The sequence below is a fragment of the Nomascus leucogenys genome, chromosome 12 (genome assembly GCF_006542625.1).
Source record: "Nomascus leucogenys isolate Asia chromosome 12, Asia_NLE_v1, whole genome shotgun sequence".
Lineage (NCBI taxonomy): Eukaryota > Metazoa > Chordata > Mammalia > Primates > Hylobatidae > Nomascus > Nomascus leucogenys.
In genome coordinates this window covers 56369441-56395850 of record NC_044392.1, presented here as the reverse complement: position 1 = coordinate 56395850, position 26410 = coordinate 56369441, and the positions used below count along the sequence as shown (strand labels likewise).

At 43.1% G+C, this 26410-nt stretch overlaps 1 protein-coding gene and 1 pseudogene across 1 annotated transcript; one reads left to right on the top strand and one right to left on the bottom strand.

The window, feature by feature from the left end:
- Positions 1-12984: 12984 nt before the first annotated feature.
- Positions 12985-13999, bottom strand: LOC100595742 (annotated as a pseudogene).
- Positions 14000-18151: 4152 nt separating this feature from the next.
- Positions 18152-26410, top strand: LOC100596087 (3 beta-hydroxysteroid dehydrogenase/Delta 5-->4-isomerase type 1-like). The gene is made up of 3 exons (XM_003267857.4): positions 18152-18296; positions 22031-22195; positions 25542-26410. The coding sequence occupies exons 1-3, from the start codon at positions 18152-18154 to the stop codon at positions 26408-26410; spliced, it is 1179 nt and encodes a 392-aa protein (XP_003267905.2).

The following is a 26410-nucleotide window of genomic DNA, read 5'->3' as shown; positions in this document are numbered from 1 at the left end:
CATCATTCATACTTGTACCCGCCACAGGCCTCCCTGTCTTGGAGAGTCACTCATGAAACGTATCCTCAGCAGTGTTGCCAGAGTTGTCTCTCCAAACTAGTCTCACCATGTCATGCCCTTCCTTAAAACCAACCACTGGATAGAGACCCAGGACTGTCAGGATGAGCCTGAGAGCCTTAGCATAACATAGAGGGCCTCTGAAGCCCTGGGCCCTGCCTAACACCTCAGACTAATTCTCACCAATCCCTGTCCTATCCTCGGATTCTCCTACTTTGTGCCTCAACAATTTTCAAAAACTCAGGGCTTCCTGCTTGCAGCATGCTTTTACATCTACCCAGGCCAGTGCATGGCATTACTTCTGCTTAGAGGGTGCCCAGCTCTCCCGCCAGTGCATCCTTCCCAGCTCCTTATTCACCATCCAAAGCATCTCTTTTACAGCCTGTGTGCTTTGTGCATATCTAGTTGCACTGCCATTAATTTTTTATTTATATATCCTGTTTCCCACCCCTACACTGCCATGTCCTGAGGACAGTAACTCACCATGTCATCTCACTCTCCCCAGTGACTGACACAATATAGACACATGGGCGGATGGAGAGATAGATGGATGCACGGATGGAAAGATGAAACACCAACAAACTCAAATGCTAGGATGGAGAGAGGAGGGGCTGGGGAGTCAGGGAGCAGAATGCTTTGAATGACAAAGCAAGAAAGAATTCAAAGATGAATTTTCAGGGTGTCAATGAACCTAAAGAAGCTGGATCATCATGATGAGAGCTGGGAAAGAGATAAGCCACACTGTGGGTATGGTGCTGAGAATAAACTCATTTGTGTGATATAGAGTGGGGTTGTGAGAGGCCCATGAGCAGGGAAAGGGAAAGGCTGATGAAGGCGAAGCCCAGCTGCCAAGGTTATAAAGGGACTGGGAATTAGATCCAAAACCTGAAATGGTGCAAGGCCCAGAGCATTTTTATACTACAAAAAAAAGGAAAATCTGCTTTTGAAAATTGAATTCAGAAGAGAATCTCCCACTCTTAGTTGACTCAAGTGAGGACCACACAACCTCTCTGTCTACAGGTGCTTCTTAAGACATCAGGGGACTCTGGTGGAAAATTGAGGGGCATTCTTTTTCTTTATGATGGCCCAAGATCCCACCCAATGGTAATGAGCAGGGAATGGAGTCGGTGATCTGAGGCATGAAAGAGATTCATTATGAGGAAGTGGAGAGGGAAGGCTGGATGAAAAGAAAGTGGCTTAGCCACTCTGTCCCCAAAGGTAGGGAGCACTGAGGTCACTTGCAAACTCCAAAACAGTCAGTAATCTGTTCTGGAAACCTGAAGCTCCTTATTGAACAGCGCAATCTTTCCTCAAGAAATGGAAGAACCAGCACTGATGCAGTCAGCCCTTCTTCCAAAACAGGTACTGGCGACAGAGAGGTGGGCGTGAGATGAGCTCTGGGCCTATTGTCATCTTAGCATGAACGCTGGCCACTAAAGTAGGAATACCCTTCTCATGAGCCTGGCCCTAACTGCCTCCCGCACCAGCTGGAGTCTGTCAAATCCCTGTTGTAGCTCTGAGCAGAGCAGCTCTCTGGGCACAAGGCCGGTGAGGTCACCCAGGGCCTGGGCTTGGCTTAAGGGGCTGCCATGGGACTCCACATTTCATTTTGCACTGATCCCTGTAAAATACACAGGCAGTCCTAATTAAGAGAACTTCTTTCAGCAGCAGGCAAAACACCTATTGCTGACCTAGAGTGGTTAAATAGAAAAGGCTTCCTGGCTCCTACAGGGCAGATCAATGTCTTTGTGGAGTTCAGATTTTAGAGCAAAGAAATCTTCATCAGGTATGGTGGGGCACACCTGTATTCCCAGCTACTGGGAGGATGAGGGGGAAGATCACTTGAATCCAGGAATTCAATGCCAGATAAGACTTCATCTCTAAAATTTTTATTAAATTGAAGTTAAAGAGGGATCTAGAGACCTTTACTCCAGCTTTTAACTGTGCGCTCCTTTCCTGCTTTCATTTTACTGATGAGAAAACTGAGGCCTGGGAAGTGAGATGACTTTTCCAAAGTTCACCTAGACCACTGTCTGTAATGGTGACCCACAATTTGCTACTTTTAAGGTAAAATATTTATTAAGGGGAAAAAAACTGGGATGAGAGACATTTGGAAAGAGGGCAGAGGGTAGGTTTAATGAGAAGTCTGCTGTCTAAACCATCTATCTTGCCTATATAACCCAACCTCTCATCTGAACATCAGCTTGTGGATGTGGATGCCGCATAAATGGAGACAGGCAGGTGCTTCATGGTAAAGAAATGAAAGCAGTTGGGGGTGAGAGGGACTAAGGAAAGGGGTCAAGGAGGGCAAAAAACAATTGAGTATTCTTTTGTTTTAGAAGAAAAATATTTTTGCAAATAAGAGTGAAGAGTGAAAATTCCGGGTTCTGATTTCAATTTTGTCATCGAAGTTAAGCAAATCTCTTCACCTTCCTGGGTCTGTTTTCTTTCCTGCAAAATGAAGATTATGGCTCATTTCTAAGGTCTGTTGCCAGTGACATTGGGCTGTAAAAGCGTAAGATGATTTGCATCCTCTGGCACCTGCACACTTCTGCCCCTAAACTTCATAATAACACAAGCCTCCATGTGCTTATTTGTTTGTGTGAAGCCAAAGCTATTTGAGAAAGTGGTTTCCCAGTCATTCATGGCTCTAGTGGCACATGGCACCTCACTGGAAAAGGGGCGTCATACCTCTCATAGGGTTGTAAAGGATCAAGAAGTGGGGCCAAGTAGGAACTGATTCCCTCCTTCCCTGATATCTGATGACCACTGAACTGCAGAACTTAATGCTGACTTAAATATGGCCTTTTGTTTTGGCATTAAGCTATAGATGTTTCCCAAGAAGGTTTTAAAACTCTTAGACAATCACTAGAAATTAAAATCGGCAGGACCAATAGAGACAGTGCCTACTGAAAAGGAATCAGAAACCCAGAAAAGTCATGCCTTGCTCAAGTCCACTGCCAGTTAATGCCAAAGCTCTGCCCTGCACACTTCACGCACAGCACACCCTCAAAGGGAAAGCAGAACTAGTTCCTTCTTTCTTCCTGTTCTCAGGAAAGGGAGGCCATGCCTTCTCACTCCCTCATCACCCTGCCCCAGGAGCTGGAAATCCCAGAGGACAGAGTCCACATGCACAGCAACTGCCTCTCTCCTCCTTCTGGGATCCCAAGAGCTATGATACAAGACTTTAGGACGCCCCTCAGCAGCCCCTTCTCTGCAGCACTAACCATGACCGCCTTGTAACCACCTTGCTTCCTAACATTCACACAAGCCCGTGAATCTTACAAGAGCCTTCCTGTGTGTCATTTGGTTTGATTAAATATAAAAAAAAAAAAAAAAAAAAAAAAAAAATCAGGTTGATTTGAATTTTCCCATAAGCAGGTGAATTGGGGACCACAGAAACAAAAAAAAAAAAAAAAAAAAAAAAAAAAAAAAAAAAAAAAAGCAGTGGGACATAAAGGCAAAGAAGAATCAAGAGAAACAAAAAAATACAAAGCCCTTCCACCTTCACACCAAAAAAAAAAAAAAAAAAAAGCAGAAAAAAAATCACCTTCACCCTTAAATGGTGTTGGAATGTGTAAGCATCTGCACCTCTCTCATATCTGTCTCCCCAGCATTGAGCACTATGCCTGGAACATGCCCACTCAATTGAGGGGTGAACTTCCCAGGGGCTCTGCTCTTAATGAGTCACAGCCTTGGGGCCTGGGGAAAGCTGGCCATACACAGATGGTATCAGAACACCCAGGCAGAACCACTCCCTACTTCAGCCCTTGATGCTTTCAGAAAAGCATCTCAGTGGAGTGTCTTCAGTGAATAAAAAGAATGCATGGAACTGCTTCCAGTGAATCCCTAGTCTCCATGAACAGGAGCCTGTCAATTCTTTCACTTGTGTGGAATATCCTTCAAAAATATGTGTGGGAATGCCAGCCTGAACACCGCACAAACATTGATACCTTTTTCAAACTTCTTAAACAGAGGGAAACATGGTATATGGAACAATTTGCCACCCACCTCACTGGCTTCCAAAGCTGAGCAATCCCAGCTGCTGGATTGAGGCAGGGCACCCACTGGATGCAGAGAGCACTGAGAAAACGGCCTGGATCTCATGGCAGCAGCTGGAAATTGAAACCCATTGGAATGTGCTTTGGGTTAGTGAAGATGACCTTGAAACCACAGTCTGGCTGCAGAAAACTGCAGGGCACTTGTGGCTGTGACAATGAGACAGAGGAGCAAGGACTAGACAATTCATGCTGGAGGCTGGCCAAGTGTGCTCCTCCCCTCCCACTAGGGGAAGAGAGGTTGGAAATTATGTGATTGCCAAGGGCAGCTGAGAAAACAAGTCATGCCTGGTGTTTTGCTTTGTTAAGAGAGCTGAGTTGGGGAAATAAAGATCTGAGAGAAGCAGAGGAAGGCTGACTGTGAGTGGTGAGGACAGTGAAGGCCAGTAGCAGCCTTCCACACCTATTCCATTGTCATCTGATGGACAGCCAAGACAGGCACTTTTCCTGGCTCTTACTTATGATATTGTCTTCACTATTTGGAGCAGTTGTGTGAAAGGTGGCCTACCAGGAGCAGACAAAGCCTGATGCACCTTGCACTGCCCTTTGCCTCCATAATTCAGGGGGAGGAGAGGATTTGAGCCTCATGTATTATACTTACTGTAATCCCCAAGAAAGAAAGGGGGTCCCTAATTGGTCCTAAAGAGTTCTCACCCTCTTTGCCCATTAAAATCACCCAGGAAGTTTCTACAAAATTACAGGTACTTAGGCTTCACTTCAACTAATTGCTCTCTACATTTAAAAGGCAAACAGAAAAGCTCTCCAAGGTTAAGAAAATCTGTAGCTTAAACTAATCAAACCTCAAAAATTCCATGGCAATCAGGTACAGTTTCTTTAATTGGAATGTGGGCAGAGGCTCACTCACATCAAAGATAGAGATAGTTGGGCACGAAGGTTCATGACTATAGTCTCAGCACTCTGGGTGGCCGAGCAGGAGGATCACTTGAGCCAAGGATTTGAAGACCACCCTGGGCAACATAGGGAGACCCCATCTCTACAGAATTAAAAATTTGTTAAAAGTCTAGCCAGGCATGGTGGTGCATACCTGTGGTCCTAGACACTCCTGAGACTGAGGTAGGAGAATTTCTTGGGCTGGGAAGTTGAAGATTGCACCACTGCACAACAGTACTCTGGGTAACAGAGCAAGACCCTGCCTCATAAAAACAAACAAAAAAAGAAGGTTAGAGAAAAAAATGTCTCTCTAAATGAATAGCCTCAGCACTGGCTTTTCTAATGTCTCTCTTGCTGCTTGCCAAACTGTGTTCTCCATATAAGAGCCTGAGAGATTTTTTAAAGTAAACTCAAATCCTATGTCTCACCTATACAAAACCTTTCTTGGGCTTCCCATTCCATTTACTATAGACTCTAAACTGATCTCCAGCTCTCCCGGGCACCACATGATCTGTTCATCCTTCCAACTCGTGTCCTCATCACTCTCTCTTTTACTCACAGTGTCCCAGCCAGATTGGCCTCCCTTCAATTCCATAAACATGCAAGACTTTCTGGCCTCTGGGTCTTCACATTTATCATTCCCTTTACATAAAATGACGTTCCTCATCTTCTCATGGTTGGCTCTCTATTGACACGTAGATCTCAGCTGAATTGTCATTGCCCTAATGAGTTGAAACATCTCTGACCATCCTCTCCCAAATAGGCTCTGCTTCACTCATCACCTCACACTGTTTCTCCCCTCCTAGCTGTTACCACAACCTGCAACTAACTTATCAGTTGTCTATTTTATTGTTTATCTGTACCTGAATAGGGACCTTAGACCGTCTTGCTTCCTGCTACATTCCCAAGAGCCTAGAATCATGTCCAATGTCACAGAGGGCCTCATAAATATTTATTAAATAAATTAACCCATGAAGGCAAAGCTGGATCAAAATACATCATCACATCTGGAGAATTATAGCAGTCAGAGGAGGAAAACAGTGAGTTAGGATGGAATCCAGCAGAATGGGTCACTACCTAAACCAACAGACCTGAAAAGTCTTCTATCATTCCTTGACTGGACACTTTCCTGCATGAACCCATGCCATAGTGCAGGTCCACTTTTGCCCAGATTAACCCACAGAGCCAACGGCTGGGTCAAGGAAAAATTTGCATGGAAAATGCCAAAAGAGAAACAGTCCCATAGCTGTCTCCCTGGTAATAACTTTTAAGGCCTATTTGCTTAACCAAAATATACATATAGTGCCTTCACCACCCAAATCTTTAGAAAGGGAAAATGAAGTATCGTCATATAGCTCTGCTTGCCTATAACTGCAATTCAGATCTCAAAATTAAAAAGAAGTGAACACCCAAACTTTCAAAACAGCAGTCCCTTTAAAAAAAATAGTTCAGGCCGGGCACGGTGTCTCACACCTGTAATCCCAGCACTTTGGGAGGCCAAGGCAGGCGGATCACAAGGTCAGGAGATAGAGACCATCCTGTAAATGGCGAAACCCCGTCTCTACTAAAAATACAAAAAATTAGCCAGGTGTGGTGGCGGGCACCTGTAGTCCCAGCTACTCAGGAGGCTGAGGTGGGAGAATAGCGTGAACCCAGGAGGCAAAGCTTGCAGTGAGCTGAGATTGCGCCACTGCACTCCAGTCCGGGTGACAGAGCGAGACTCAGTCTCAAAAATAAAATAAAATAAAATAAAAATAGTTTGTTAATTGTATGACTCAAAGAATTCCCATTGATTCTTCTCAGAACAAAAGATCTTAATAGGGCAGATCAGTTACGACTGAAACAGCCAGTGGATTATAATTTTTTGCACATACTGTCCAAAACTATGGAACTTTGCACTCTGGACAGAAGAGCTATACCTATAAAATTTTCCCAACAGAAATCATACTCTCTATCTATGAAACAGTGCAGCAAAGTTAAATCAGTTGAAAGGAAAAAAACCACATGTCATTAGAATACTTGGAAGAGTAGTGGATACTTTGGAGAATCGTGGTCATTGAAAAGAAGCACAGAAGGTTAAATTGGATGAAATTTTTATTGGGTTGGTAAAAAGAAAAGGGAAATTGACCATGCTCCCAGAATGAAGCCTTAACTTTTTATTTAGGTGACAAATTGGCTGCTGCACTGGTGGGTTGATAATTTGAGGCCAAGGAGGGGTCTTTAATCTGGCAGCAAGGATGGAGTGCTTGTGCTGAAAGTTTAGGGAAATACTAAGAAAGCACATGTCTAGGGGTGACTGTCTGGCTGACACAGCAGTCACAGTTGCATTGTGGAACAGGATGCCTAGATGACCACAGGCCTTGAAGATTACTTTCAACACCCTGATTTGAGTGACTTGTGAAAAATGGAAGTGCCATGATTTAGTCTATTTGTGCTAGTACAACAAAATATATCAGATTAGAAAATGTACAAATAACAGAAACTTATTTCTCATGTTCCAGATGCCAGGAAGTGCATGATCAATGTGTCTGCAGGTTCCATGTCTGATGGGAGCTCAGCGTCTCCTTCCAAGACAGCATCTTGTTGCTGCATTGCCTGTGTCCTCATGTGGCAGAAGAATGGAAAGGGTCAGCTAGTTTCTGCAAGCCCTTTTATGAGGTCACTAATCCCATTCACAAGGACCCTGTCCTCATATACTAATCACTTCCTAAAGGCCCCAACTCTAAACACTATCACATTGGCAATTAAGTTTCAACATATGAATTTGGAAGGAACACATTCAGATCATACAATTTCACAAGATCAAGAAGGAATATGGGACAAAGGTGAATTTGGTATAGCCTAACTCATGCACTGCTGCAAGGGACTTTGGGAATATTTTTTACTTTGAGTCAGATGGCAAAACCCAGAGACAAGAAAGAACAGAGGAGCAAAGGAAAGCCTAAAATATTCATTGTCATGACCTAGGATGTTACAGGATTTTATGGCACACGGACTAATGTCTATTCTGTGCAATTCACTGACCTCCAAGAAAAGTAGCAGAAAGAGAGTTTTCAGGTAAGAGTTTCTGGGACCCTGGAAACAAGTTAATATTAACTAGCCCAGTTCTTCACCAGTAAATGAGAAAGGAGATATCTTCATTTTGGTCGTATTGGATAGTTTTAGTAGATACTTGGAGGCTTTCTCAATAAAGTACTACAGAGCTAAATGAATGACAGTGATTACTGTCTAAGAAATCATCTCTTACTCAGGGGTCTTCAAGAACATGGCCTCAGACAGTGGGCAGACTCATGAGACAGCTGTCCCACCAGGCACGTCCCACAGCAAATGACCAAACCTAGGCAGACTTTGCTCTCCTCTGGCCTGTTCCCCAATGCTAATACCCGTGTCATCCGTCAAGAGTCAGCCTCATGGACAGTGGGGCTTGGTATGCTTTCTTGAAGTGTACTCTCTGGAATTTCACTTCTAGATCACAGAACTGTTTTGTAGATACCACCTTTCTCAGCCCCCTTCTATTTGTGTTAAGTTTATAATTGTAGTCTCATGATTCTCCTCACATCAGAAAAAGATGACATTTTAGTGCTAAATTGTTCTTTGTAGATAAGTAAATAAATAAATAAATAAATAAATAAATCCTTGAAGATAAGACTTGAAATCAGAGAAAACATAAGACCCAAACACCCATCACAGTCTTGTAAATCAATTTTTTTCATGCTTTTATGCTGGTTAGTGATCAAGTTGCAAAATTTCCCAAAGTTGCCTTTATTACAGGCACTTCAATGCAAGCATAGTGGCCAGCTTAAGGTCATTTCTTCAACCCTGAAATCACCAGCTGAAGACTTGTGGGAGTCAACAGAGATTGGTTTGGGGTAAGAGTAAAACAAATCGCATGAGCATATGGTATTAAAGCAATGTGGTATACAGACAATGACATTAGCTTACTTTACAAGAAAATGTAGTAGAAGCTCTCTTTGTATGCATCTACCTGGTGATAACTGCTCCTGGACACAAATGTGTGTGATTTTTTAAGTTGCATCTGGCTCAGAGGGCTACATCAAAAATTCCAAGGGAAATGAGCAAGAATCTTATCAAGATAATACCAAAAGGCTGTTCTCCATTGCTTAGAAATATGGGAAAAGGAATGTCCACAGTAAACTGAAGAGATGCATATGAAATCTCAGAAGGAATCTCTTAACTCCTAAAAATGTCTTACATGTGGAATGCAATCTGATACAAATATAGGCAACAGACATGAACAGACACCCACCAAAGAAGATATATAAATTACAAGAAAGCATATGAAAAGACACTCAACGTCATATGCCATTACAGAATTGCAGCCTAAAACAAAAATGAGATACCACTGCACACCCATTAGAATGGTGAAAATCCTTAACACTGAGAACAACTAATGCTAGCAAGAATGTGGAGCATCAGGAATGTTCATCCATTGCTGGCGGGGATGCAAAATGGTACAGACACTTTGTAAGGCAGTTTGACAGTTTCTTATAAAACTAAACATATTCTTACCATATAATCCAGCAATTATGCTTCACTGTATTTACACAAATAAATTGGAAACTTACATCCACACAAAAACCTACTTCTAGGTTAGATCTTTATAGCAGTTTTATTCATGATTATCAAAACCTGGAAGCAGCCAATTTGTCCTTCAATAGTTCAATGGATAATGAAATATTATTCAGTGCTAAAAGAAAAAAAAGTGCTATCAAGCCATGAAAAGACATGGAGGAAACTTAAATATATATTACTAAATGCAAGAAGTCGACATGAACAGGCTACATACAGTGTGATTCCAACTATATGACATTCTGGAAAAGAATTGGAGACAGTAAAAAGGAAAACCTTGGAGATAGTAAAAAGATCAATAGCTGTCAGAGTCAGGGTGCACAGAGGGATTGATAGACAGAAGCAGATTTTTAGGGCAGATGACACTAAAATGGTGGTTATATATCAGAATACATTGGTCAAAACTAAGAATGTGCAAGGCCAAGAGTAAACTGTGGACTTTGAGTGATAAAGATGTGTCAATGCAGATCAATGATCGTAATAAATGTACCATGTGGTGCAGGATGGTGATAGTGGGGAAGTGTGTGTATGTGTGGGAGTGGGAGTATATGAGAACTCTCTGCACTTTCCCTCAATTTTTTTGTGAAGCTAAAACTATCATAGAAAATAAAGTTCATTTTAAAAACTAAATGAGATAATATACGTAAAGCACCTGATACATAGTAAAGGGCTCAATTAATATATTAGAGCTCATATATAGAGCTTTCTTTGTGCAAGGAGATGTCCCACATGACATCTTGGTCTGATTTCGACTGGTTATTCCTTAAAATAAATATCTGGAGTGGACTTGTATGGATGGGTCAAGTGTGTGAAAATTTAAAATATTTTGTCAGATACTCACCAGAAATTTGCATAAACTTACACTTCCACGGATAACACACCTGTCTCCCCACATCTTCACCAACACTTAGTAACTTCAGTGAATCTAATATTTGCTAAACCACTTGTGGTTTTCAAACTGAATTTAATGAAGGGCTAATGTTCTTTGTAATGCAAGAGACATCCTCAAGAAAAGAAAGCAGCTTGTTAAAAATATGTCAGTCTACCTATTTTCTTCTTAAACGTTGGAGGTCCAAGAGCTCTTGCCTTGACTGGCACAAAGTTCCAGTTTCATCTGAAGACTCAACTGGGGAAATATCTACTTTCAAGCTCACTTACATAGGTGTTGGAAAATTCACTTCCTCGAAGCTTATTGGACTAGGAACCTCAGTTCCCCTTTGACGGTTGGCTGTCCTCAGTTCATTACTATATTGTCCTCCCCAGCATGGCAGCTTGCTTCATCCAGCCCAATGAGAAAGAGGAAGTGTAAAACAAGATGGAAGTCACAATCTTTTCTAACCTAATCATGGAAGTAACATTCCATCATTTTTGTCCAATTATATTGATTAAAAGCAAGTTACTAGGTTCAGCCCACACACAAGGGAATGAATACCAGGAAGTAGAGATCACTGGACTCAACTTAGAGGCTGGCTACCATACCATCATTGTCAGACTCTGGAGGAAATGGTTGAGTGACATCTATGTGATCTCCCCTAAAAACAACTGACAAAGAGAGAATTCAGTAAGAAAAAAGACATTTTGCTAAAGCCTCCTCCTTTCTCACTTTGAAGGTCTTGCCTGGAAAGACAGCCAAGTTGAGCTCATATAACCCAAAGCTCTGGCCTTAGTTCTCCCTGTATAGTGGAGGGAATGGCCCATTGTTCTTTACTTCTGAAAACTGGCTCTTCAAGTACACTTCAAATACCTGGGATCCTACTCATATCTGTGCTATAGATGAGAAGAAAATTGCTTCTCCTTGGCAAACAGCTTTGGCCTGGGCAATAATTCCAGCCTCTCATTAGTATGGGAAACTTTCTAGTATTTTCATTTTTGTGGTCACTGTTCTCTTCTATTTCCTTCTTTGTATTAGTCCATAAGCACTAACTTTCAAAAGCACTAAGACATTCTAGAGTCTTGATTGTTCACTCATCCTTCCATTTCTTTATTCAATAAGCATGTATTAAGTTCCTATGATGTGTCAGATGTTGTGCAAATTCTTATGGTAATAAAAAGATGTATGAGACATAGACACTTTATTTAGTCAAACACTCAACAATATTTGAACATTTGCTCTGTACAAGGTGCTAAGGATCAATAAAGGAGTAGTCCAGTTTAAGACAACACAACAAAAACAAACCCTTCACTCCACTAGCTGTAACACCTTTTTACTGAGATCTTCATGGTACAACTTCTTGAACAGGTGTTGTTTTTAAGAGTCGCTCTCTTCACATTTTTCTTCTATTCCTCAACACACAAATGAATTGTGTGTTGGACTTTCCGGTTGAACTTTCAACCCAACTATTTGTGAAAATTGCTCTTACCAGATTAATTACAATGTTGCCAAAATCAATAATCAATTATTTTCCTATTGCATTTGATGTGTCAGCAGCATCCAACACAGTGAACCAAACTCTTCTTGAAACCCTTTCTTCAACTTGACTTTTACAAGGCCATCTCCTTGTAAGTTTTCTCCCTCCTGCCACCAACTCCTACTCAGCATATTTAGCTGGCCCCTCCTTCTCTGTTCAACTTGTAAATATTGATATGTGTATTCCAGGATTCAGTCCAGAAACTTTCCCTATTATCCATGAATACTCTTATAACTTATTTCATCTAGTCCTGTGCCGTTAAAACTTATTCTATGCTACTCATGACCTCTCTAGGACTCAAGCACAAGGGGTGTAATTATCCTAAAATAAGCCAGGAGTTTAGTAAGCTGGCCAAGAAGAGGGATTTTCCTTTTCCCAGCATGAGAGACTGTGCCTAATACAGCTCCTTGCAAAATGGGTGGCTTTCTCCCCTAAGAAAAGGGAAACCCTTTGCATGGGCCCCAAGGACTCTAGGTGTTAGGCAAGTGATTTTTCCAGACAATCTTGTGTACATCTGGCACCTAAAAATAGACTGTTTCACAGCAACAGCCTGTGTGTTCCTCCATTGATAAAGCTGCATCCTTGTGCTCACGTGATAAAAAATTATAACAAGGGAGACTATTGTTCCCACACTGGAATGGGGACTCCCATTGTGAGCCCAGCATTTCCTGACCATTTATGCATCAGTATAAAATAGGAGCATGGAGAAATCATGCTGTCTATTTTTTTGCTGATCAGTAATCTTTGTGAGCTTTCCTAATACCACTTTTTTTTTTCTGAGCACAGACAGGGGACTTTATTGGTGGTACACGACAAGGTGGGGTTCCCTGGGCCCCTCCCTCTTCAGGGGGTCTGCATGGAAACTGCGTGGAGGAGAGATTCTCAGTGTGGTGGGAGACTGAGTGTGGCAGAGACTCCCCAGCAGCTGAGGGCCTCTCTTTTCCTCTCATGCTCTCACTGGGGCTGGTGGTCCAGAGGTCTTACTCCTTGGAGGCTATGTGAGCCATGAGGTTCATCATCCTGTTGCTGTAGCCAAATTCATTATCATATGAGAAAATGAGCTTAACAAAGTGGTCACTGAGGGCAATGCTAGTCCCAGGATTGAAGGTGGAAGAGTGAGTGTCAGTGGTTAAGCTGGAGGAGACAACCTGGTTCTCAGTGTAGCACAGGATGCCCTTATGGCAGCCTTCTGATGCTGCTTCACCACCTGCTTGATGTTATCATACTTGGCATGCTTTTCCTGAGGGCAGGTCAGGTTCATGACCAACATGTTCGTGGTGGGGACCTGGAATGCCATGCTAGTGATCTTCCCATGCAGCTCATTGATACACTTGCCCACAGCCTTGAGAGTGCCAGTAGATGCAAGGATGATGTTCCTTTGAGCCCTGCAGCTGTTATGCCACAGTTTCACAGAGGGGCTGTCCACAGTCTTCTGGGTGGCAATCCTAGCATTGACTGTAGTCATGAGTCCTTCCACTAAATCAAAGTTGTCATGGATGATCTTGGCCAGAGGTGCTAAGCAGTTGGTGGTACAAGAAACACTGTGGGTGATCTTGAGGCTGTTGTCATATTTCTCATGGTTCATGCCCATCACAAACATGGGGCTGTCAGCGGAGGGGTTAGAGATGATGATCCATTTAACTGGCCCCTGCAAATGTGCCACACACTTCTCCATGGTAGTGAAGACACCACTGGAGTCTATGATGTACTTAGTGCCAGCATCGCCCTATTTGATTTTGGTGGGATTTAGCTTTTGGAAGATGGTGGTGGGATTTCCACTGATGACAAGCTTCCTATTCTCAGCCTTTATGGTGCCATGGAATTCGCCATGGGTGGAATCATACTGGAATATGTAGACCATGTAGTATGGAATATGTAGACTATGAAGGGGTCATTGATGGTGACAATATCCACTTTACCAGAGTTATAAGTAGCCTTGGTAACCAGGCACCCAATAGGGCCAAATCCATTGACTCTGGCCTTCACCTTTACCATGGTGTCTCAGGGATGCGGCTGGCACTGCACAAGAAGATGTGGCTGTCTGTCAAACAGGAGAAGCAGAAAGCTACAGCATGTTATTTAACCCATAGTTATCATACTGAGAAATTCTTCACACTCTCTGTTGTCAATATGTGGTGACTCAGGTGGGCATCACTTGACATAGCAGGCTGACATTCCCTGAGCATGTGGACAATTCAGTTGTCTCAATGTCACTTGTTTAAAAGACAGTCTTTTTCCCTATTGAATTTACTATTGTCAAAATCAATTGGCCATATGAATTTAGGCCATTAACTCACACATAGGCAAAAATTCCCTCAAAATAAAATAAAGGCCTAAATTTAAGGGCTAAACTATACACCTCTTAGAAGAAAACATAAATTATTATATTTATGATCTTGAATTAGGCAAAGACCCAACTTTTCCTGGTTAAAAAATAGTTGAAAAATGAAACAGGATCAAAACTAAAAATGTTGGCATTTAAAAGTCACCAATAAGAAAATGAAGAGATAAACCATAGACTGAGAAAAAAAATTCAAATCATATATTTAACACAGGACTCATATCCAGAATAAGAAATACACTTGCAACTAAGCAACAAAAAGATAAATAACCCAATTTTAAAGTAGGCAAAATATTTGAATAACCATTTCATCAAAAAGGTGTAGGAATAGACAATAAAGTACATGAAAAGATGGTCAGCATCATCAGTCAGCAGGGAAATGCAAATCAAAACTACAATGAGACACCACTTCTTACCCACTAGAATGCTATAATCAAAAAGGACAGTAACACCTGGAGGAAGTAAAATAATGATGTGGAAAATCTAAAATGTTCACGCATTGTTGATGGGACATGCAGCCATGTTGGAAACCAGTTTGGTAGTATCTTAAAATGTTGAAGATACATTTACCACATGACCTAGCACTATCACTCCTAGCTGTCTACCCAGAAGAAAAAAACCTATGTCCACACAACACGTGAATGTGAATATTCATAGCAACTTTATCCATAATGGTCCATAAAGTGGAAACACTCAAATATCTATCAACTGATAAATGAATAAACTAATGGGAGCTATCTATACAACTTGACAGGATTTGGCACCTAGAAGGATTAAAATATTGATATGTGCTGCCACATACATGAACCATAGAAGTATATTAAAGAAAATGAAAGAAGACAGATACAAAAGACCATATATTGCATGATTTCATTTATATGGTCTCCAGAAAAGGCAAATCTGTAGAGTCAGAAAGTCAATTAGGGGTTGCCTGGAGCTAGGAACTGGGAAAAAGTGGTGGTGACTGATGAGCATGGGGGATTTCTTAGGAATGATAGAAATGTTGCAAAACAGGATCATGGTGATGGTCACACAAGTCTAAAATTTTACTGAAAATAATTTAACTGCACACTTAAAACAAGCGAATGTTATGTCAATTATACCTCAGTAAAGCTATTTAAAAACAAAAGAAATTTAGTAGTGTGGCCCCCATCAGTCTTGCCATTTGTTTAATTTAATTTCTCACTTTCTTTAGGGCTTTTATTTATTGGTTCCACTCAGACACTCCAAGAGACACTGGCAGAAATCTATCAGCCTCCAGAACTCTCAACAGCATAGGGAATGTCTGGCCCCATCCAAAAAGTGATGGGGGATCTGTAAGGTGCACTCTAGCATGTGCTACAGCAGGCAAAGGTGTGTGATGTGCCTGGGTGGTTCAGATAGTGCTCCACATGTCTCAGCAAGACCCAGGGCCTGTAGTTATCAGAGAACAAGCTGCTACATCTTGCAGCACAGGGCCAACCTTTTCTAGGCAAGTGGGTTTGAAGTACTGGTAGTCAGGTCCCAAGGAGCAGTTGAATGTTTTCAACATGGGAGGAGGGCAAGGCCTAGAGTGGGGTTTCAAAGCAAATCATTTGTAGAATATTACTTCCAGCAACTGCAGAAAGCATTCTTTTCAAGTGTTTATGGGATGTTCACCAACACAGACCATATGCTGCACCATAAAACAAGTCTCAATATATATGCAAGGATCAAAATCATACAGAGTATATGCTATGGCCACAATAGTATTTCATTAGAAATTCAAAACAATAAGATATCTAGAAAATTCCCAATTTCAGAAAACAACTACATACTCTGTTCGTATCGGTCACTTGGGTCAAAGATGAACTCACAAGAAAAAATTCAAAACATCATTAACTGAGTGATGATAACCCAATGCATCAAAACGTTGGATACAGCTGACATAGTGCTGAGAGAGAAATTTACAGCTTTAAATGCCTGTAGTGGAAATGAGCAAAGGACTAAAGTCAATTATATATGCTTTCATAATAAGAACCCTGAAAAAAAGAGTAAAACAACCCCAAAGTTAATAAATATAAGCCAATAATAAAAATAAAGAAAATCATGAAATAGAAAAATAAACAAACAATAGAGATAATCAATGGTCAATCTTTCTGTACTCCGTGAACAAAACTTCAGTTCAGAATGATTTTATATTTAAATATCTATCCAGAACCACAGAGATCTTAGAAGAATAAATTAAGAAAATATAGGAATAAAATGAGAATTCTGTGGGAATAAAAATCAGAAAGTAGTTGCCTACCAGATAAATTGGCGACAGGGGAGGGAATTAACTAAGAACAGGCAGAAAAGAACTTTCTGCAGTGAAGGAAATGACCAATACATTTTTTGGGTGCTACTTACATGGGCATACATAACTGTCAAGGTTCATCAAACTGAACACAAGATCTGGGCATTTTAGTAAATATATATTACACCTCGATTTTTTTTTTTTTTTTTGAGATGGAGTCTCGCTCTGTTGCCCAGGCTGGAGTGCAGTGGCGCAATCTCAGCTCACTGCAAGCTCCGCCTCCCGGGTTGACGCCATTCTCCTGCCTCAGCCTCCTGAGTAGCTGGGACTACAGGCGCCCACCACCACGCCCAGCTAAGTTTTTGTATTTTTAGTAGAGACGGGGTTTCACCGTGTTAGCCAGGATGGTGTTGATCTGCTGACCTCATGATCCACCTGCCTCGGCCTCCCAAAGTGCTGGGATTACAGGCATGAGCCACTGCGCCTGGCCTTGATTTTTTTAAGTAGAGGAAAGTGTCTTGGAGAGCTTATGGTGGTGAAATTTGGGCAGTTCTCAGGCATATGCTCAAGGAGCATTCACAGCATCTTTAGAAATTTGCTGAGAATGGTTTTATACCCAAAAATATGGGAAAAGTTCAAACTTCTATGATAAGAGTCATTGGGGCATACAACCACAAATCCCCACTCTTGTGGTATAGGCCATAGCATTAAATGGTTAACACTAGATAGCTTTCCTTCAATGGTGTTCTTCATCTAGGAACCCAGAGCTCTCTGGGGGAAAATTGCAATTGAGGTTTTAGATATACTGAATAGGAAACTAAGTCACCTCCATAAAACTTAGTGATTGGAGCTGTCACCATTGCAAATTTCTAAACTTTGCAAGACAGCAGCAACATTTCAAATGACACTCAGAGAGAGGAGATAATGAGCTAATGTGGATTTCCTTCCAAACATATTTACTGCACAAAGGCAAAGTTCACATTACACTTGGAGATTTCTCTCAGCCTAGTTTAAGATCACAGATTACAGATCCCCGATATCTGGTATCAACTGACCAGTGTCCTGTTAAGGCTAAACCTAAGACTCTTTACTGCATTGTGGCCTTAGAATTGGACTTCTCTTCCTGTTCCTGGGAAGAATTAGAGATATAGACTAAAGATCACTATTCTTCCGAGAAAAGAGATGCTGGAGGAGGCGGGAGAAATGAGTACGTGGCAGGAGTTCAAGGGGATAAGGGGTAAGCCAGAAGCCGCGGAGCATAAAGCTCCAGGGCTCCCTTAGGGGATGAAGTGACCAGCACCCTGACTCTTTTGTCCAGCTTTAACACTCTAACTAACAGTAAAAGCTTCTTCATTTTCTTTCAGCTACTCCTGGCAATGGTGGAGACATGGAATTTTTGCAAAAAATGGGGTGGAGGAAAATAAGACATCCGTGTGAGTATATAACCATTTGACCTCTTTTTTTAGCCCTCTCCAGGGTCACCCTAGAATCAGATCTGCTCCCCAGCATCTTCTGTTTCCTGGAGTGTGTTGCCTGCTACTTTGGATTGGCCATGACAGGCTGGAGCTGCCTTGTGACAGGAGCAGGAGGGTTTTTGGGACAGAAGATCATCCACCTCTTGGTGGAGGAGAAAGAGCTGAAGGAGATCAGGGCCTTGGACAAGGCCTTCAGACTGGAATTGAAGAAGGAATTTTCTGGTAAGTAAACTTGATTCATGGGTGTGTGGCTCCATTTTAAACACTGCATGAGTGCAGGAAGGTGGACCTTTTCTAGTAAGTTACAGAGAGTAGTCAAATCTAAGCCAATCTCACATCCATAGTCTTAAAAAAAAAAAAAAGAAAAGAAAAAAATTAAATAGTATAAAATGGCATAGTGTGAAAGATTCTGGATGGGCTATCCAGAAACTGGATCCTGTCCCTGACCCAGAACTTGAGAGGCAACCACTTTGGACACCAGGCCCCTTTTATTCTCATCTAGAAAATCCCACATCAGTTATTTTTCTTGTCTGCAACTATTTTATATTCTGAAGCTTTTTGTCTCAGCAACTGCTTTGCAACATTCACAAAGGACACCATTTACCTGGAGACCTCACCAGTGGGTCCCTGCCTCTCTAGACTGCCCTGAGCTTTGTTTTGTTTTGTAGCAACCTTGGCACCTTTGGTGAAGGCAAAATAAAAGGAAGTGAAGGTATAGATGAGTGTGTAAGTGTGTGTGTGTGTGTGAGAGAGAGAGAGAGAGAGCAAAAGAGAGAGAGAAAATGAGGGGGAGAGAAAATCAGAGAGTGACAATGAGAAAGAGAAAGAATGCATGAGAAAGAGTGAGAGAGAGAGGGAGAGGATAGGAGAAAGAGACAGCATCAGTGACAGACAGAGAGCATGCACAAGTGCACAGCACAGAGCAGAGACAGAGTAAGAGGCAGTATAAGGCCGGATATCCCTCTTTTCAATTTTTCATTTATGGCTTTATTTTTTAACCATTTGCTTCTGTTGCTCAATACCCCCAAGAAATTGCAGAATTTGCGTAGCAACTCCTTGTGCAAATAACCCCATGAGGAAAGTAGAAAAGGAGTCATATCCAACTGGACAATGAGCTATCAAGATCCAGAAACATAAAGCAACTTGCCAAGACCATCTGCTTAATGTGTAACAGACCTCAGACCAGAGCTTCATCCAGAAGCATCATCACTTTACCCTGGAGCTGATACTTGACAAAGTGGGTCTTCAGTCTCTCCCTTTGCCTCCCTGAGTGCCCAATTCCCTGTCCTCCTCCCCAACCCAGGGGGTTGATGAACTGTGTGTCTACACCTGGGCTCTGGCTGTGCAAAGAGTCATGCCCTGCCCTCAGAGAAGCCCCTACTTGACAGCACTCAGGGACCACCACACCCAAAACTCTGCTCTTCTTTTGCTCTTCTCTGAACTCTTCCAATTTCCTCCACCCTCTGTTTTAATAGTGTCTTTCATAAACAAATACTAACACAAGACCAAGATTAAATGTAATCCTTATGTGTCACCAATATTTGCAATCTAACACCTAATACCAGAAAAAAAGCAATGCTCAGCCTAGAGGAATAGTTCTCCTATGGTGAAAAGGTAGGGGATATGATGGATGGGCAGTGGCCTGTATGAAGATAAAAACAGAGAATCCTTTCAGTGTTCTTTCTGTGCCAGGCACTGTGCTACGTGTTTTGCATGTGCTGACTCATTTGTTACTCATAGCAACCCTATGAGAGTGTTAATAATATTATCCTCCTTTCTCACAGATTAGGAGACAGACACAGAGAGGTTAATTAACTCATCGAAAGTCTCAAAGTTAGAATATGGCAAAGCTGGATTTGAACCCTTGAGGTCTAATGCCACATATGTGCTCTTAAGCAGTAGTTCACCTAGCAGCTTGGGGAACGAGGGAGCTATGGCTTCATCCACAAAGTCCCCTTTCCTGGTCTCTAGATCCCTGTGAACTCATTGAGGAAAAGCCTTTTCTCTTGGCTTTAGACTTCTTCAGCTTTGAAATGGCAATTCCTTTGAGCCAGTCTGTCTGAAGTTGGCAGCAAAGGGGAAGCAGAGGAAGGGAGCAGGAAGTGCAGAGGTGGAAATACAACCAGAGAAAATTCCACTCTCAGGCTATCACCCATGTCCTCCCCAGCAGCCTCTTCCCTGCCTCCCCCATAGCATGGCCTTCTTGGAGTTGCCTGGCAATAGGAAGGGGCTGGGAGTAGACAAAACATGGCAGAGGCATTAGGAGAGGAAATGGTCTCACCTGTATCCCAGGAAGGAATTACTCCGGTCTTGAATTTTTCACTCTGAATTTTACTCTCACTATTCTTTGGCCTTTGTTGCCAATTTCAGTTGAACTGGCTTATTCTTACTGTTTCTCAGAAAAGTTCATTCTAAACAGCCAGTCCTGTACCTGGTGTGCAGGGTACGAGGCTTGGAGGCGGAGTGGGCAAGTTTGAGCCTCTACTAGAAACACGACCTTTGATCTGTCCCTGAACCTCTCTGAACCTCAGTTTCCTCACCAGTAAAGTGGGACTCAGAAAACCTATCTCATGAGATTGCTGTAAAAGGAAATAAGCAAGCTGTGAGTCATATGCAGATTATAAAGCACAAACAAGTGTAGTGTATTTATCCAAGCTTCATGTACCACAGTGTTCATTGTGTGGGCTAATTCCAGGTGACAACTTTACTGGCAGCATCGCTTCTTGTGGATTTCAGAGGAGCGTGAAGACATTAAAGTTGTAACCACTGCCCTCGGCTAGACAGCTGGAATATTAGTTCATTGGTCACTAACTTTCAGCATTGCTATCTGCTTTTCAAATCTGATGAGTTTTTCATGGAAATTCCTCATTTAAGCCCACCACCAATTCCCTAGTAATGGCTCCACTCTCCTCCCAATTGCCCAAGGAGGAAACCATAGGGGTGATTTTGTCTTCTTTTTCTCTCAGCCCAGATCCAGTAGGTATCAGGACCTTCAAGTTAAGGTCTGAAATTCAAACCTGTTTTATCTCTCCCCTCCTCTGCTTCCACTGCTGGACCCTGCTTCCAGTCCTCATCAAAACTTTGGCACAGATACTCTGATTAATCTCTTAATTACCTTACTTTCTCATATCCCCTATAGCAGTCCATTTTATATCCTCAAGCCAATGTTGACTTCCTATATTACAATTCTGCTTCAGTTTCTCTGTCTCTCTTTTTATTAACAGGGTTTGGCTGTGCCACCAAGGCTGCAGTGCAGAGGCATGATCTCTGCTCACTGCCACCTTCACCTCCTGGGCTCCATTCATCCTCCTTCCTCAGCCTCCCGAACAGCTGGGACTACAGGCAAGCACCACTATGCCTGGCTAATTTTTGTATTTTTAGTAGAGACAGGGTTTCACGAGGGTGTCCAGGCTGGTCTTGACCTCCTGGGTGCAAGCAATCTGCCCACCTCAGCCTCCCAAAGTGCTGGAATTACAGGTGTCAGCCACCATGCTCTGCCTGTTTCTCTACTTATTCCAAGTATAAATAAGGGATTTTCTTTGACATGGTGCTGGAGACCCAAAATCATGATCCCACATCACCTGCAGAATTAAATTCAAATTTTCCCTCTTATACCCAACTCTCCACAATCACCCTACTCTCTTTAAATATTTTAGTGAGTTTCCCATGACTCTAGAAATGCTTATATTCCAGGCACACCTGACAGCTCATTGCTCAGATTACTTTTCTGAAATGAGATGGGATAGAAACAGATGTTTGCTCTTTCCCAATAAATTGCTACACATTCTGACTTCTGTGTCTCTGTTTACTTGTTCCTTCCATGGAATGTACACCCTCCACTCCAACACCCTGACTCTAGCCATCCTCAAACACCTACGTAACATCATCTTTATCAGGAAACTTACTTCCAAGCCAGTTTCAGAAACTGTTCTGATAACCTGACCGTGTTCACACAGAGCTCCAGAACAAGACCAAGCTGACGGTGCTGGAAGGAGATATTCTGGATGAGTCATGCCTGAAGAGAGCCTGCCAGGGCATGTTGGTCATCATCCACACCGCCTCTATCATAGACGTCATTGGTGTCACTCACAGAGAGTCCATCATGAACATCAATGTGAAAGGCACAGTAGCCTGGGGAGCAGATGAAGCAAGGTGGGGAATTAAGGATCACAAAGAAGGACAGGAAGGGAAGAGAAGTCCCTCCACTGAACACCTGCTATGCTCTGGACCAAGTGTCTTTGCTGATCACTACCAGCTGGGGGAGTTCAAAGCTGCTATCTTCAGTTTTTTACATGAGGAAACCAGTGCTACAGATGGCAAGTAACTAGTCCAAGGTCCCCCAGGTAAGTAAGTAAATAGGAGAGTTAGACTTTAAACTCACCCCTGTGTGACTCCAAAGACTGTGGACACTCTTTCTATTGTGGCTTCAATCAAAAGTCAACTAAATTCCGACGTCAGACTCTTGATATCCAGTCACTCTTTGCCTCTGTGGGACAGAATCAAACCTTCCAGGTGCCACCATAGTCATCATTTTAAACCTTGTGTGTGGGCTTATGATAATGAAATGCGAAAAATTCCCTCGTCCCCCTCACCAGGCATGCAATGGGGGTGTGGCTTGCTTCTTCAGTGCCTCACTGCTCAAACCTCTGTGGGAGCACACAGACAGGCAGGCTGTGGGACTCTGACACCACGGCAGTGTCTGGGGTGAATGTTTACAGCTCCTGAAGCCCCAGTGGGTGTGTGTTACATGGTGCTCTTTTAGTCTTGCTCTTTTAGTTTTGACATCTATAGGCGGCTTGTTTTAACCAGCTAAATTAGACCCTTTACCTTGTCGGAAGGTCAGAGGGCTTTCTGTATCCTGGGTTCTTGCTTTGGTTACCAGAGAAATTAGATCACACCTGGGCTTGGAGAATGAGTGCCAGGTTTTGTTGAGTGGAGGTAGCTCTCAGCAGCTGGGGGATGCCAGAAGGGGAGGGTTTCCCCATGGAGTTGGCCTTTCAACTGCCCAACTCTTCTCTGACCATCCCAGGGAAACTCCACATCATTCTGCTTGGCGGTGTGTTCCTCCCAATGTCCAGCTGCCCGTGTGTTCCTCTGCTGATGTGTTCCTCCCTTGATGTGCCCCTCCTGACATCCAGCCCCTTCTGTCTTCTGCCAGTCTGCTCCTCCCATTGTCAGGCAGTTTGTGTGTGTCCTGCTAGGGTCTTGGGGGTTTTATAGGCAGAGAATGGGGGCATGGCAGGCCAGGGTGGTCTTGGGAAATGCAACATTTGGGCAGAAAATGCTTGTCCTCATCTAGGTCCCTGGGAGTAGAGCCCTAGCCAGGGACCACACCCTCCTTCACTCAGCACTTCCCTTCCCCCCTCCCATATCATTTAAAGGGACCATGCTCTTCCCTTCCCAGCACTCCCATATCAAGAACATTCTGAGCCTTCCTGCTCACCTCAAAGAAGTTCTCTCGAGATAACTAACAAAGCTGTTCCACAGAGGTCTGTCAGGACTGAATTATCCAGCACATGCTTTCTCACAATATTTTCTTAACAAAAAGGGTTTCCCAGTGTCCAGAATACACAGTCTCTTCAGCTCACCGTGGGGCCTGCTATTACAGAGCCATTCCCAGCCAGGTGTCCAAAGTGCACCTTTTTTTTTTTTTTGAGACGGAGTCTCGCTCTGTCGCCCAGGCTGGAGTGCAGCGGCGCAATCCCGGCTCCCTGCAAGCTCCGCCTCCCGGGTTCACGCCATTCTCCTGCCTCAGCCTCTCCGAGTAGCTGGGACTACAGGCGCCCGCCACCACGCCCGGCTAATTTTTTGTATTTTTAGTAGAGACCGGGTTTCACCGTGGTCTCGATCTCCTGACCTCGTGATCCGCCCGCCTCGGCCTCCCAAAGTGCTGGGATTACAAGCGTGAGCCACCACGCCCGGCCCAAAGTGCACCTTCATTCAATCCTCATCCCTTAAAGTCTTGGTGGTCTTTCCAAATTGCAGCTTTCCAAACTACTTTAAATTCAGACACATTCCCTTAAGGAATCTTGTCATGCAGTCTCACCCTCTGATTCCCAGAGCCCAGTCTCTTCAGCACCACAGCACCCCACCGCTGGCCTAGCCCTCCACATTCAGTCTACTCCAACACCTTTTCTAAAGCAAATAATTGCTTTTGGGTCTCCAGCACCATCTCAAAAAAAAAAAAAACCTTTCCAGTTTCTACTTACGCATACCTTTAAGTACCTCTACAGTGCGAGGAGGGTGTTAAGAGTAACCAGTTTTTCATCTGAATTACTAACTCTCCACAGCTCCCAACAACAAGAAATGTGAAATGACAGGGGAAGTGTTAGAGGCATCTGTTTCCTAAACCATTATCACTCCCAGGCTTAGAAAATATTTCACAATGCTGGTCATTTCCCCCTTGAAGTTAAACTACTTCCACATTTTCTCTGTCACCAAATTAATTGTTGAAAACATGAGGCTGTCTCTCCAGAAACTCAAATTCCACAGAGACTTTAAACAGGGCCAAGAATTAAAAAAAAAAAGAAAAAATAATAATCCTTTGCCTAGGAAATTCCTTCCTTCTTCAAGGGAAGGCACTCTGAACACCTCCATGAGCTTCGCTTCCACACAGCTCACGGGAAGCTGCAAGGTCCTCCCAGTGCAGGTGTTACCAGCAGAGGGCACACTCCTCTCCCCAGCCCTCCAAGAGGCTCCACAGGAAAGGCCAGGGAAGGGTTTAAAGGAAGATTTATCAACCCGACTTTACATAACCAGGTAAACAGAGTCACAGCCAGAATTGGAAGCGGCTTTCCCAGGGAATGCACAATCAGGAAAAGAGTGTGGGTTTCCAGCATCTCCCCACAAGCCACTGTTTGCTCAGTGACTCCAGGAATGGTCCTTGTGACAAAGTTTTATCAGTCCACCCAAAATGAGAAAAATACCAGCAATTGCATGTATATTCAAGAGTATATTTAAGAGTGTATATTGCTTATATACAACTGTATATGTGTGTGTGTGTGTGATGTAAATTCTTCTACTGCCCTTTTTTGCCAAAGGACTGGGACTGTCCATATTCTCAGAGTATATCTTCCTGATTTTTTAGTTTTTCATTTATCTGCCTTTAATGGTATTGATGTCACATTATAATTTTCAACATCCTTACTTGGCAAAATATAAAGTGATAACCCTAGGTCCTTTGCCAAAATTAAAGTACACGGACACACACACACACACACACACACACACACGCACATCCAAACACCCAAAAGTCTAGAAATTCTTGCTCTCCATTACCCATATGTCAGTTTCTTTTCATTTTGGTGTTTTTCCTATGGCTGTAGCATGGCCCAGTCTCAGTCAGAGCCACAGAAGAACGTACCCGGGTCTGTTCTAACCACTGCACTTGGGAGTGGAGATATGTGCATGTGGTTGGGGCCCCTTAGGGATATTTCCTGACACTGACAGAATGCTTTTCATTGGTAGGTGCCCAGCTACTGTTGGAGGCCTGTGTCCAAGCTAGTGTGCCAATCTTCATCCACACCAGTACCCTAGAGTTAGCCAGGCCCAATTCCTACAAGGAAATCATCCAGAACAGCCACGAAGAAGAGCCTCTGGAAAACACACGGTCCGCTCCATACCCACACAGCAAAAAGCTTGCTGAGAAGGCTGTGCTGGCGGCTAATGGGTGGACTCTGAAAAATGGTGGCACCTTGTACACTTGTGCCTTAAGACCAAAGTTTATCTATGGGGAAGGAAGCCCAATCCTTTCTGCCAGTATAAATGAGGCCCTAAACAACAATGGGATCCTGTCAAGTTTCAGCAAGTTCTCCAGAGTCAACCCCGTCTATATTGGCAATGTGGCCTGGGCCCACATTTTGGCCTTGAGAGCCCTGCGGGACCCCAAGAAGGCCCCAAGTGTCCGAGGACAGTTCTACTACATCTCAGATGACACGCCTCACCAAAGCTATAATAACCTTAGTTATACCCTGAGCAAAGAGTTCGGCCTCCGCCTTGATTCCAGTTGGAGGCTTCCTTTATCCCTGATGTACTGGATTGGCTTCCTGCTGGAAACAGTGAGCCTCCTGCTCAGGCCAATTTACACCTATCGACCACCCTTCAACCACAGAATGACATTGTCAAATAGCATGTTCACCTTCTTTTACAAGAAGGCTCAGCAAGATCTGGCATATAAGCCACTTTACAGCTGGGAAGAAGCCAAGAAGAATGTACCCGAGTCTGTTAAAACCGTGGAGTGGGTTGGTTCCTTTGTGGACTGGCACAAGGAGACCATGAAGTCCAAGACTCAGCGATTTAAGGATGACAGAGATGTGCATGTGGGTATTGTTAGGTGA

What these genes read in the sequence shown, in the direction of transcription:
- LOC100596087 (XM_003267857.4), top strand. Translation starts at nt 18,152, where the DNA reads ATGACAGGCTGGAGCTGCCTTGTGACAGGAGCAGGAGGGTTTTTGGGA. An exon ending in ATTGAAGAAGGAATTTTCTG is followed by an intron (nt 18,297 to 22,030) that starts GTAAGTAAACTT and finishes GTGTTCACACAG; the next exon opens with AGCTCCAGAACAAGACCAAG. An exon ending in CATGAACATCAATGTGAAAG is followed by an intron (nt 22,196 to 25,541) that starts GCACAGTAGCCT and finishes TTTCATTGGTAG; the next exon opens with GTGCCCAGCTACTGTTGGAG.